We start from the raw sequence: 14,811 nt of genomic DNA, 5'->3' as shown, positions 1-14,811 counted from the left end.
GTCTAGATGCTATGCGAACCTAATTTGTCAACCATTTCATTTCTGAATTTACTTACATTTTGGGGCATAAGGATTTATGTCATTCGCTATTTAACACTTCTTTAAGCGGAGCACATAATTTATCGCGTCATAAAATTGTTGCACGATAAACTAATGCGAACAATATTTGCACAAAACGGGAACCCTCCATTCAAAGTAGTAACCTAGCATAGTGAAATCAAATGAATAGACCTTTATCTAATTACTCTTTTAATATTGTTATCTTTGTTTTCAATTCTCCAAAGGATCCCAATAAATAAACTCTCTTATTCATATGCAGAAGACCAAACTTTTTATCGAATATTACGATGGTTTCCCGTAATGTGGTATTTGTATAGTTCGCGTTTTTGTTTCTGCGTCATGTGCGTTCTAACGGGTGGTAAAATTAGACGCATATATTATATGCATATGAATATTTGATAACTTGAACGTTGAGGGGATTCAGCAATGTTATATGCATTCTACTGAGACCACTTCACTTAATTCACGTATTTCACCATTAACTTTAGATAATTCTGATTTCCAAACTAACCATTAAGGCACTTAGATATTCAAGTATTATCATCAAGTTAGCTAAGGCTAGAGGCTATTTTTATACATTTACAATGTATTCCCCTATAAAATACTTCTATTACGCTTCAACAATTTTCCTGTTTGAAAAACTCCAATGAAAGAGCCTTGTGTCACTAACATATTTTTGAAGAAGTAACATAATATTATACTGGGGATATTAATGACTGGGTGTCAACATATATCTCACATACTTTTTCAAAATAGTGCAAAAAAACTAACAAATAAGCTTTCGAGGATATTTAGGACTGGTACTGATACTAGGACTGATGCCGTGAATAAGTAAAAGTTCAAAATTATGTATTTAATGAGTAAGTTCAAACAAATACAGAGCCCATATGGCGAAGAGGAATATCTCGTAGATATGGAAAATAAGGAAGAGCACTAGGAACCAAAAGCACTCCGTTAAAATGGATTGATAGTGTATTTGACGAAAGCATTGCATTTTTCAGGAGATAAGTTTTCCTTGTCGCCATTACTTTAATTTTTATTTAAGACTGGATTATCTAGATATTTTACTGAAATTTGAAAATTAAATTGAGGTTTTTTTCTACTCAAGAAAATTATTTTGAGTCCCTCTATTGACCCTGCTCGTTCTCACTGCAAACATTCGTCTGGTAGCCATTGTATATAATATTATGAATTAATAATTTTACACTGTCTTGAGGAATATATTTATCTAAAACCGATTCAAAAGATGTTGGATATGAAAATTAAAACTTAATGAAGTTAGCTTCAATTACCTGAAATGCCACCGTCATTCAATGAAGGAGAGGACACGCATTGATAACTTGCGCCTTTGTCACCTTTCGAGGAATTTATTACAATTTATGGTGCAATTTAAATTCTGTTGGCTAAATCCCTTAGCAAATATGACATAACCTTCAGGCTACGTGGGCTTTAGGTGGTCCCTACTTACTGACGTTTTCAAAACTCGAATTACAGCATTCCACCCGTAGTTGGTTTGGCATGTCTGTGAAAAACTTGATTTGAGCCATGGGCCTCATGACATTAATCTAAGATTATCCACTGGACTACCACGTTTGCCAAAACTAATTAGGGGTACTACGTGGAGTTTAAATTCATTAAAACCATTTGTTATTTCCATGGATTTGGCAGAGTGTATCAAATATGTTCTATTTGTTGATTGACGTGATTCCAAGCAAAGAAAGGCTCCAAATGGGTGGGTTCATCTTACTGTCAAGAATGCATATAAGAAATGATCACATGTGATAAAATGAATTTCGTTCTTAAATTATTTGATTCTTCAGGATATTCAAAGCAGCGACGCAAAGAAAAAAAGCATTTAGAATTATTTTAAGGCTTATTCCAATCGTGAAAAAATCTAGACCATGCTCTTTCAATATATGCAGCAAATAAAATCCTCCTCAATGGTGTAGTCAACTGATTATTTCCAGATTTCATGCTCTCAAAAATCGATCTTAATTTGGTAACGAAGGCTCATCATTCGGTATATTGCCATACCTAGTGTAGAGGATAACCTTGTGTGCTTTTGTCTGTTGGGGTCTGTTTGTTTTGTTACTCGTATCCTAGTCATCCTCGTCATTTACCAAAATGTTCCATGGGAGAATTAAATTGTTTAGGAAGCATTATTGCTCCAAATCCTTGCATTCCAAGTCACAATTTTAACCGCATTATTCATTTCTCTTACTATTTATCCACAGTACATCAATTGAAGTTACAATATATAGTGAATTAAAACGCATTTCATTTTGAATAGCATTATTGAATTATTAATTGAATTAAACATATAGTTCCCATTATTATTAATTTTTCAGTTACTCCCAAATATAATATTTCATGAAAATTTGTGAATAAGAAGGTATAGAGCCTGATATATGACATAAATGTTTAGTATTTGACAATTCTATGCCTACCTAAATTAAGGCATAAGACCTGCATCCAAATTTCACATGGATCATATTTTTTCATATAACTTAATGCCACCCAGAAAAAACTAAAAAGATAAATTTTTATCGGGTTATCACTGGAAAATATTTACCAATCTACGGATTGATAAATAAATTGGATGCGGAAGCCTTTTACGAGACGAAAAGATAGGAATAGCAGTAGACTCTGGAAACATTTAGATGTAAAAGAGGGAGAGGAGTGCAGCGGAAGGGCGGTGGGGAGATGCCAAAAGGGGGTCACAAACCGCTAACGAAACTATGGCAACAGTTGATCGAATAAGCACAAGGCAGCCATGGATTAGGAAGATTATTACGATGACGAAGAAGATTGACGAGAGAAGGAAATGGAAGAATGTTAACCAGAAATAGTAGGTACAAGGAAGTACGTACGAGACGAATAATAAACTGAGACTGGGAACTGATGATGATGAAGTATCATGGGGACGAGGTACGATAATGAGGAGGACTTAAAAAGGCTAAAATAGGTGCAATATTAGAAAGGTGGAAGAGTTATCAGGGAGATGGAAAATCGGTGCTCAATACTAAAGAGTCCAAACGTGATTAATTAGCTGAATTAAGAATGATTCAAGGAAGATGGAAATAATGCGTAGATAAAATGCACGGTAAATTTACTGATGCGGTATTATTGGATATTAGAAAAAGGATAGAACATCATTGCAGGTAACTTATGTCTGGGAATAATTGTTTACTAGATAATTAATTTGGTTATTATAAATAGTTAAAAGGGTACTGAAATAATTTATGAATGTGTGAGTATATTATACCGCCGCAGAAATATTTAAGTAAATAGCATTTGTTGACAGTTTAACAATTGAAAGGCTGATTTCAAAGTTTAATTACAACGGCAAAAACTAGAGCCGGTGGAAAATTGAACTTATCTTGGCGGTGCTTTGGACCGAGATGGTATCAAGGACATAAGAGGAGTTGCGTACGGCAGAGAAGCTTTCTCTAGGAGGAGGGAATTAATGACAGGAACTTTGAGTAAAAATCTCAAAAAAAGGAGCTTAGACATCGAGCGGCGACTCAGAAAAATGGTCGTTGGAGCAAGATTATGATGGGAGTATATTGGAGGCTTTTGGGATGTTGATTTGGTAAAGGATGGAAAAGATAAAATGAACAGAAGTAAAAGCAAGCGAGAAAGCCATAAGCATGGTGAGGCGGAGAGGTGATTGTTTGGGAAAAACTAAATGATGCAAGAGTGTTGGATGCTGAGCATTTTCATTGGCAATAAATATTTTCCCTGTTTCGCAAATATTATTAAGCAGGGAAAGACTGTCGTCAAGAAAGTCTGGGGACTGAAAAGGTCAGGCGTACGGAAAGAAATAAGGTTGATCGTTAACGAAATTGAAAAACAGTTAATTGCAGTGTGGAGTGCCAGGTTGAGTCTCGTCGGGCGATACTAAGAAGTGTGGCGTTTGCCATTTATAAGCCTTTCAAAACTTACCTTATATGGTTTAATTAGGCTTATTATGAAACAGAATAATGCAACACATGCCCTCTCTGCCTAAGTGGTAATTAAACGATGACGATTTTTGGATTTGAATTGTATTTTAGTTCAAAATTTGTCTTAGGAGTAGGAATGAATGTAAAAAGCAATGAAAAGGTAATCTGAACTATCATGGTATTCGTACTGGTACAAAGTTATTCCGTTCAGGATATTTTTCGAATTTTAACAAGGGTTGCAAAATTTTCACAGGTTACCCTTTTCTGCAAGGTGGGCGTGTTAAAGCAACTCTTATTTCTTGGATTTGTGATTTTTTTCAGTTTTTAATATTAATGCATTAATATTTTGGTGATTTGCTTTAACGCAAAGACTTATATTATGAAAAAAAACTCATACCTACCAGGCCTAGATTTTACATCTCTCGTTCCATGAGTTGCGTCCACCAATGTGAGCCACCAGTCAGCATTTTTCGTCCTTATTGCGTGGCTTCATTTAATAATGTGCAGAATTGGAAAAAATATTCGAATCCTTGCATCACTATACTTTTGGGCCTAATAAAATGACTAATAAAACTGCTTGAATGTTAATCTGGCACATCTATAAATTCTTTACATTTTAGGAGGGAGTATGTGGTACAATTTACTCTGAAACCTTTAGGAATAACCCAGTTTTATATATTCCCAAATTGAAGTTCCCGGTCGTCCCACATCCACCCTGTCTTTCTTTGTCTGCGCGTACCCCGAGGACAGATCTCGTGCAATATTTACAGGTGGTGATGATATCGCAGTTTAGAGTCAAACTTCCGATGTACTGAGAGTGATGAAGGATAAGAGTGCAGGCCCACATCATCCTACCTTTGTGCCCAATGTCTTTCATCGATAAATGTGGTATTTTAATGTGGTATTCTTCTCATTTTACTTTATATCAAAGGCGGGGAATTAGAGTCATATCGTAGAAGTACACATGCCATCCGAATCGTCAAATAGTGAAATGACGATAGTAATCTTCCTGTCGTTCCGTTTGCGGTAGCCAGTGTACACAGGATGAACTCATGCAATCCGTGGTGAAGGTAGTATAGCATGCCAAGGTAAATAAAAATGGATATGAGTTACCCTTTCTAGGGTTCAAGAAGAGTTCTGCAGTCCACCATTGTCAGGTGACAAGAAGAGATGCTTTCGTCAGTCCTGAGTAGATGGAATCCGTTCACGACTGGATATCGGTTATAGATCGTCACGCCAACATCTCGTCACGTATCGTGGAGCATGCCTAGTTCTTTCTTTGCATCCACTCGGGAGCGGAGAGTGCGTGGCAAGTTTCGACCTCTGTGAAAACAACACGGAGGTAAGCAGCAGAGAAGACTACGGCGAATATTTTGGAAGTCTTTGAGAGTTTGGGAGGTATTGGGGTGTGGGGGCGCAGCATATTGTAAGCGCCGGGCTGGGTGCGGCGAGCGTGGGATCCGCGAGGGCGGAACTGTTGACTGGTGTGTAACTCGTGGGAGGAAGGAGTGTTTGGAATGGGGCCAGAGCGGCGGCGGGGTTGTTGGGAGAATGAGACGAGACGGCAGCTGGGCGAGGCGGGGATGGGGAAGCACGGAGTGAAAAGAGAAGTACCGGGCAAACGCTGTGGCCTACAACATATTATGGGGAAGACTTAATTTTGACCCTACCCTGGCATATTCTCCCTAACATATGACTCACTCGTTGACGCTTTCATGAAGAAGTAGAATCTAGTTAACTCCAGTCTCTGAATTTGCTATAATGGTAATTTTCTACGAATGCCTTTTCCCCGGCTCGCAATTTAGGCTGGAGGGTCATGATAGAGCAAAAACCTAAGAATAAAATTGTTGGCGAAAACAGTGCTTTCTCGATGACGATCGGCGTTTCCAAGTACATCATATCCTCGGTTTGGTTCTACTAAGTTAATCAGGGGGCTCTGGAATATTATTTCTTCATTGATATCAAATTCACCGTGCGTAGATTACTTCGGTGCACAGAAATCATCTGTGAAATTCTGTGTGACAAGAAGTCCGGAAGTTAGTCAATAGAACTCTATCCTATAACCAGGGTACTAATAGAAACAGACAGGGTGTTAAAAATACAGGGTACAGGTACTAATAATACAGGATACTAAAAGAAAAATACATAATATTTCCTCATTAGGGATAAAGTGAGGTTGATATGTATCAAATGCCATTGAATGTATTTTAGTGATAAAAATACGTTACCATATTGAGATTGAACATTCAGTCAGAGAAGCCATTCATTAATTCATGTTTCAATTTTACTTTCATATCATTTTATTTTGTTTCTTTACGTTTATTTTTGACATAATTATTAATATTAAAATTAAAACTGACGCATGTATTAGGTTTATCATGTCGTGGTGTTCACTTAGGAATTTTTTAACTCAATAGTTGTTAAGCATCCAACGTTGAAAGAAAAATCTGGGAGCATCGGTTTGAATTTTCGTTAGATTTAATTATTGTTTAAAAAAGATGGACAGCTGCAAAAACAGTCATGTACCAAATAAATGTTAAGCATTTATACTACACCCTTTTTTAAGGTTTGGTAAATAATTATAATTTAAAGTTTTCCCGATTGTCAGAAGGTTTTTTTCAGGATTGCTCATTTCAACTTTCCCACTTTATTTTGCTTCTGCTCTGATTGCGATTTATATGCAGATATTCACTGATTCACCTTCTTTTTTCATTTATTCGGGTGGCATAATCTGCCTTGTATAAGGTGGCCCTTAAATGGAAGAGATAAAAACTTCCCTGCTTACAGGGTCCGTACAATAAGTATCGGGACTGGTTCGCTGTAACCTCAATGGAGCGGTGAATGGGGTTCCGACTGTCGGCTCGGTATAGGCGTCCCCCACCACTCAGACGCACTTTAGCTCAGTTGCCTCCAGGCATGCGCGGAGGCAGAAGGCGGATTTTCGTGGCGCATGATTGTTTGTGTTGTCGTCGCGCCAGCATGGAGCGCACCATCGAGCAACACTACGCTGTGAAATTTTGCGTTAAACTCGGGAAATCCGCATCAGAGACCCAGGAACTCATTAAACAGGCTTATGGGGATGATGTCTTAAGCCGCCAAAGAGTTTTTGAGCGGCACAAACTTTTTTAGGAAGGCCGGGAGCTCGTCGAGGATGAGCACCGCATCGGACGCCCGACGACCACTCGAACCGATGCTCAGGGGGCCAAAGTGAAACACGTTTTGGACTCTGACAGGCGTTTAACCATCGTCCTTATCAGTGAGGAGACTGGCCTTTCAGTCAGAACCGTCCACAACATTGTAAGAGAAGATCTTGCGATGAGGAAAGTGTGCGCGAAGCTGGTGCCGAAAGTTTTGAGCGAGGAACAAAAACTGTCGCGGGTGGAAATTTCGTAAAAAATTTGGGACTGCGTTCCGGAAGATGAAGATTTTCTCGACAACGTTATTACCTCAAAGGATACCTCAAAAGTAGCTCAAAGGATATCGGTTCAACTCTATCGAGGAGGTTCAAGCGGCGACGACAAAGGCTCTCAACAGTATTCCGGAAACCGACTTCCAGTGGGCTTTTAACGAGTGGCAGACGCAATAAGCTATGTGTATCGATACAGGAGTAATGTATTTTGAAGATTATTAAGTTATTGTAATGATAACTGCAATAAATTTAGATTTTTGGAACCAGTCCTGATACTTCTTGTACGGACTCTGTTTTATTCAGCCATTACTGTTAAGTTTTTTCCATTGAGACTGCAATCTTAAATCTCAAAGATCCAGGAATTAGGTGATCCAAGTAGATCAGGATAATCTGTGTCATTGCTTCTTCCCCTCAAGCATGCCCATGCTGCTCCGTTTGTGATTTGTGCCGTATGTCTCTCTGCCTTTATGAGTCGAACATTGTCCCCTTCATCTCAACATTCGTCTTCTAGAATCATTGATGCATTGGAAATAAGAGTTATTAGCGAACTTCCCCGAGTACTTGACTTGTTTTAGCCATTTAATCATGTTTGGGTTATTTAAATAATGCTTTCTGATCTTTTGGCATGTATGATTCATCTTTTGTACTAGAGAATTTCCGCTTCTCCCAAATGATAAGGCATTATATTCTAGTCAATGGTACCTAAATTCTTCCCCAGTTTAATGGAGAAAAGTGGGCCACCTGATAAGAACTCTTTTCTTTATGCTAAGACAGAGAAAAAATATTTTCTCTGTTTCAGCTGCGTTTTAATTGAAATTTATTGTTATACAAATATTATTCGGGTCCCTTTCGTTATATTTCATTTCTGATATCCAGAGTATACTCGTAGGTGAATACGATTAATTGGTCATAGCTCTCTCAATGTTTCTCTCGGATTTTATTATCATGAGCGCGATAATGTTCTCCTATCCACTGATTATATCAACCTATATCATTGCTATATCAGAATGGTCTTGTATCAGCGTATTGAGCTACGTGAGGGCTTTTAGTTGTATATATTTAAAATTAATTTTGATGGTAGTTCTTTTATCCATGAAACTTAAACTGCGCATAAGCCCTTCCTTCCAGTGATACCTTCCTCAGCAAATACGGACTCCACGCTGGATATTTTCAATTTTTCCTTATGGCTTGACTTAATTTTCATCGTAGGCTTAATTCGACGCTTGGAACAGTACTCTTACCTGCTTAAAATTGTCCCAATCGAGCTCCAATTTGACTATCGTAAATCAAAAGTTTTCAAATAACATAATACAATGCGTATCAGATTGAGAGCCACAATCGTTTACCCTCGTGGTGAAAAAATAACTATGGTTGAAAGATGCAATGAACACGTAAATGGACGGCAACTGGGCCAACGGTGGCCGTGATGTAATTTGTTATACCATCATTTTACAGTGGCAAAGAATGGGGGTCCATCCCAAAAGTGGAAGTACGCTGCTCGATGCACTCCTGTCTTGATAATCCGCTTCGAAAGTCATCAAAAAACCATCATACGAAAGTGTTCACGGGTTAACTCAATTTTTTCGCTGAGACAAAATTTTCAAGTGACTATAAAAAACACAAGTTATTGTCAAAGGACAATGTTCTGAAGAAAGTTTGCGTTAAATGGGGCACATTTTAAGATGGAAATGTCGGATGGCGCCTAAAGTACTCAGTGTTGTCAAGGCTCAAAATATAAATAGCAAGCCTCGCATTGACTAAAATAATTTTTCTTCCAAAGTCCATTCTATTTTACCCATTTTTATCTATTGCTCTCTGGAATTTTCAGCCTGCTATAGTTTTGGCTACCCAAAGCTGTGATAGATGCACACATTCCCTATTATATAAATGACTCACACATTCTAAGAGACATACATACCTTTAAACTAATCGGAATAAATAATTAGCTTAGAAAAAATATCATGAGAGAATGATGATAAAAATTTGGTCATACTTTCAGCATTTAATAAATTTTGTGACCTATAACCGAGGGTGGTCCAATATGTACCCGGCCTGACCTAGAGATGGCGGTATTTGTTTGAAAGATATCACCGTATTAGAGGGTATGCAATCTCCATTGCATATGGTTCAAGTTTGAAGACGTTACGTTTTTTAGTATTTGCTTTGCAGCAATCTATAGTATAGTGAAAGTTTTCGGTGAATTTGTAAAAATGGAGAAAATTTGTCTTCGTTATTTGATACAAAACTTTTATTTGAAAGGCCTAAGCCCAACCAAAATAAAAGCTCACCTGGATTCTACTCTGGGTGAGTCTGCTCCTTCGTTTAGCGCAGTAAATTATTGGGTGGCAGAGTTTAAACGAGGCCGAACGAGCTACCAAGACGAGCATTGCATCGGTCGACCATATGAGGTGACGACTCTAGAAACCGTAAATAAAATCCACAAAGTGAGACTGGATGATTGTCGGCTAAAAGTGCGCGCGCTAGCAGACAGAGTAACCATTGCAAAAAGAGCGGTAGATCGCATATTAACTGCAAATTTGGATATGAGAAAGATGTGCGCAAGATGGGTGCCGCGTTTGCTCACACTCGAGCAAAACCAATATCGTGAAAATGTTTCAACTGAGTGTTTCACAAAAGCAAAGCAAAGTAAAGCAAAGCAGAGCAAAGTTTCACGCCAAAAAGGCAGAATGTTTACACCGTTTCATGGCCATGGATGAAACATGGGTCCATTACTTCACACCCGAAGCAAAAGAACAATCAAAACAATGGATTCAAATGGGAGAACCGTTTCCAAAAAAGGCGAAGACCTTTTTAACCTGTAGGCAAGGTCATGGATTGAAAAAGGATAAACTATCAACAGCGAGTATTATGCGAACTTATTGCAACGTTTGAGCAAAGAACTCAAGCAGGAGTGGCCGCATTTGGCTAAGAAGAAAGTGTGGTTTGATCAAGACAATGCACCAGTTCACAAATCCGTTATTGCGATGGCCAAAATTCATGAATTAAAGTTTGAATTGCTACCTCATGCACCCTCTTCGCCAGATTTAGCCCCTCGAATTATTTTCTCTTCGCAAACTTGAAAAAAATGGCTCGGTGGTCAAAGATTTTCCAACCGTGAAGAAGCAATGTCGGCAGTTCATGGCTATTTTGAGGAGAAAGACAGTTCTTATTGTAAAAAGGTTAACGAACTTATTGAATATCGCTGGGAAAAGTATATAGAGCTAAAAATAGATTATATTGAAAAATAAATACATTTTTTTCCAAAATTATTGTTTTTGTATGTTGGGCCGGGTATTTCTTGAATTATTTTTTTTAGCGCCAAAACAATTATTAGAAATGAATCAATGGCTTAGGAGAGTCACACATATATTTCCTTGCAAAAACCAAACCGTAGTTTGAAAAACAGGTTAGACGTAAAACATACGAGGGTGGTCTGAAAAGTTTCCGACCTCAAAAATTTCTGAAAACTTCAGAAAAAATATCTTTGTTTTTGCTAGGTCGGAAACGTTTCAGACCACCCATGTACTTGATTTATTAAGAAATAATTGTGACCGAATGTAGAAATATAAACTTTGAGGAAATGTATCTCAAAATTTCGAAGCATTGTTCTCCGTCAGAGAATTGAAATGAGATTGAGAATCAATCATAAAAAACAAGCTTACAGCTTACCTGTAGTTCCCAAGGAATACTCCGTCTGGGTTCATCATGGGAATAATTTTGAAGACCACATACTGGCGAAGTGCTAAAGCTATGGGATGATTGCTGACAAGGAAGTCTATGAGACCTGGCAGAAAAGAAACGTGAAAATGTTAATGTTTAGCTTAATTTATAACTATTATATTTTTCAATGGAAAAGTGAATTCTGAATATTTTCTTAGATCATATGAATTTAAACGATAGTTATCTCGAGATCTCGGCAAAGTAGCAAAAAACTCGAATGTTTCGGTATTTGTGTTGGCAGAATAATATTTCATTTTCTTACGCTAAACGTAAACGATTCCACCCATGAAGAAATAAAAGATGGCACCTAAAACCTATTGAATGCAAAGATATTTCTCGTGCATCCGATACGCAAGTCAATAAGTATGCCCGTGGTAAGTGTGAGTTTTATTAAAAAAGAATGCTTACGATTACCTCCTTACTTGAGGTGCCTTAAGGAGGGCACTTTGCGTAAGTACGTCGTCCGTCGGATGGGACGTTCAGCTACGGACCCCGTGGAGCCTTTCGTTAAAAGTAGCCTTATGCCGACGCTAGGTTTCTCTCCACCCTTCATCCTTTCCTTTCCATCCCTAATGGCGCAAATGACGTCAACTCTCGGTCGCCCCCCCTCAAAACTACTACTAAGATGCCCGCTTACCTGACCCCTCTCCCTATATCCCCCTAACCTCGTTACCACGCTAATTGCCTCTCAAAAACCATTATCTATCCTTTTTCATGCAAACATTGCACTTCCTTTTACATAGGCGAATGCATAACCCCCTTATCCATTCGAATAAACAATCACCACTACTCCTTCAATTCTGCCTCACTCTCTTCTCTTCCTATCCCTTCACACGCAAATTCCCACAACCTGTCATTCGACCAGTGTTTCTCCCTAACCATCCTAGAATCCTCACCAGATTCAGCCACCAATATAGGGGTGAGTATGCGAGAGCGATATAACATTTCGGCGGCACAATAGAGCACAAACATAAAATAGATAACACGTAAAAGGACACTCACATTTTAGAAAGTTTGAGCTTTCGGCCTTCTCTGAGGCCTTCTTCAGGTCAGACACCGTATTTGTGCATATAATTCGAATCAGAGGGTTTAGTTGTAGTTAACAATAAAAAGAAAAATAAAAAATATGGATGTTGATGGAAAGGTGTCAGCTAATGGAACAATTCAATCTGGGGTTGGTGGGACTACAAATGATTTAAAAAAGTTGGATAAAAACTAATTCTAGGGCCCTTAATTGGATAGATCCGGCTGTTGGTGGGAGGGAGAAATTATTGGATACATGCAGCAGTCCTTCAAATTTTAATGGCGAATGGGGAGGATGGCTTTAGAGGATGCTGGGTGGGTGGTGATTCTAAAATTGAAGGCCATAATATTAAGGCCAGAGGGAAATGTAAAAAGCTGGGCAGAGCGTTTACTATAGGAGCTACAGAATATGGTATTTTTAGCTATGCAGGAAGCAGGCGGGTGAAGTGTGCGACATTTTATCAGAACTTGTTGCGGAAAGGAATTTGTGACAAGGATAAAACAGGTTTTGCATCTAGAGAGACTGCATGGAGCTTTGAGGTCTAGGATTTGGAGGGGATTTAGTAAGAGATCTGATGAATGTAAAAAAGTTAGAAGAGTTTGCTGATAAAGGTAAATGGGAACACCCAATATTGAAGTGAGTTGTTTTCTTTTTAGTAAATCATTTTGTTTTTCTTTTGACTATGGCTACATGGGTATGCGTCAAGCTTTAGTGAACACCGTGAAGGTATTATTTATCATATACATATATATATATATATATATGTATGGGTGTGTGTGTAGTATAGCACAGAAGACGCAGGGGAAGACTATATTCTATGGCTAGGAGAATAGGAACTTGGCAAACTGCGTGCGAAATAAGTTTAATTTCACACGCATCTCAAGTGGTCACAGAATTTTCAACCAAAGGATGGAGGGAAGGGTAAAATGGTATAGAATAATTAATTAGAGGATGATCAGTTTGGGCATAGGAGGGGGAGAGGCATGGGTGATGATAATGAAGTGTTGAGGTCAATAATAGAGAAGAACATAAAATACAACCGGATGTATTCGTCTGTTTCGTAGATTTCGAAAAGGCATTTGGTAGAGGCAATTGGAAAAACTAATGAATGCATTGCAGAAATAGAAGTAGATTCGAGGGATAGGAAACTAATCCGCAACCTCTACATGTCTCAGACTACTAAGGTGCAAGTTGTGAGACGGAGAGTCCGGTTGGTCAGTGTTAGGAAGAGGTGTAAGGCAGGTATGCCCATTGCCACCTCCGCTGTTCAACGTCTATGTGGAGGAATTGATTAAAGAGGCATGGGGAGAGCTGGAGGTAGGAATGAAAATCGATGAAAAATTTATAAAATCAGTTAGGTTTGCCGATGACTAAGCTTCAGTTTGTCAGTCAGCCAAGGCGTTGCAAGCATTGCAGAGTGAATGGGAATTACATCCAGGGAGAGAAAGTTTAAGTGAAAGTTAAAATAGGAGGGCAAAAACTAGAGCAGGTGGAAAAGTTTATGCAATTTGGAAGTGTTTTTGATCAATATGGTCAAAGTAGTATTCCATGTGTCCTGTCCTGTCCCCTGCCAGTTTCTTCATTCCTTTGAATCTCCGAACACGACGCAGTGGATAGAAGAGATTTATGACCTTCTTAGTTTTTTGTGGCAATTCTTTCTTAATGTTTCTCCCAGTGAGTTGCTTTAACATTATTTCTTTCTGAAAGTTAAAATTTAGATATTATCATGCACGTGATTTTCACCGCAATGACTCTTCATTCTGAGAAATACCTTGTTCCTACATGAAAAACATCCTTATGTCATATTTGACTCTTTTAAAGTAACTTCCGGCATTTTCCGTCGGTATTATAATGGGTATCACCCATTCCTATTCAATAGCCACCCTAAAGTTGCCAAACACCGGAGTTGATTTTTATTTGGCTCATAAAATACAAACTATGTTTTAGGTGATAACCTTAGCGGAGTAATAATCATTTTTCCCTGCAGCTCTTCCGCGGGAAGATATCATCGTACGGTTTCTCGCCCAAAGTTGTAGACTTTGACAAAAGGGAGAACTGAACTTTTTAATAACCTTCACAATATAATTAAAAAGAAAAATGATCATTGATCTTTTCTCGCAATGGGCAGAATAAGCAGGGCAAGTAGTTATATTTTCACTCAAAATTTTGACGAAAATTTTTAACTGCGTTTTATTAAGCGTGAATATTGATTTTGTTTTTCCTAAAATGATGTTAATTTCCGGAATTATTTTTGAAATAATATCCAAGTTGATTGTATACTGCCATATTATATCCAAAGCATTAACTTGCCTTGATAGTATATCCCTTCCACGTTTTGCATGCATAAAATACCATAAACACAGTAATGAACCCCAACGTCGGTTTGGTAGGTGATGGCAGAGTTCACACTAAGCCCGACGGCATGTGAAATTCACTCATCAGGGTAGGGGGGCCAGTTCCTTTCCCTGTGCCGGTTATGGTTTCGCAGAAAGATCTGACACCCGAAAAATCACATAGCTTGGCTGCAGGCGCTCAGAGAGGCCTGCTCGGTAATAGAACCGGCTCCGGTTAGTTAGTAGTCCAAAGGTCTACCCCTGGATTACTGCGACCCATGTCATCGGTTACAAATCAAAAATATTTAAAAAATCAAAATA

The 14,811-nt window shown here is 38.3% G+C and overlaps 1 protein-coding gene across 1 annotated transcript in view; it reads right to left on the bottom strand.

Moving 5' to 3' along the window:
- LOC139687065 (cytosolic carboxypeptidase 6) overlaps window positions 1-14,811 on the bottom strand; it is a 1,035,710-nt gene that overhangs the window by 148,100 nt on the left and 872,799 nt on the right. The window contains exon 7 of the mRNA XM_071584170.1: window positions 11,083-11,197. Coding sequence (XP_071440271.1) covers window positions 11,083-11,197 — 115 coding nt within the window. The remainder of the gene's footprint in view (window positions 1-11,082; window positions 11,198-14,811) is intronic.

The sequence above is a fragment of the Hetaerina americana genome, unplaced genomic scaffold (assembly GCF_022747635.1).
Source record: "Hetaerina americana unplaced genomic scaffold, ioHetAmer1.1.p SCAF_16, whole genome shotgun sequence".
In the NCBI taxonomy this organism is placed as follows: Eukaryota; Metazoa; Arthropoda; class Insecta; order Odonata; family Calopterygidae; genus Hetaerina; species Hetaerina americana.
Note: the sequence above shows the minus strand (reverse complement) of the source record. Positions and strands in the feature narration are given on the sequence as shown.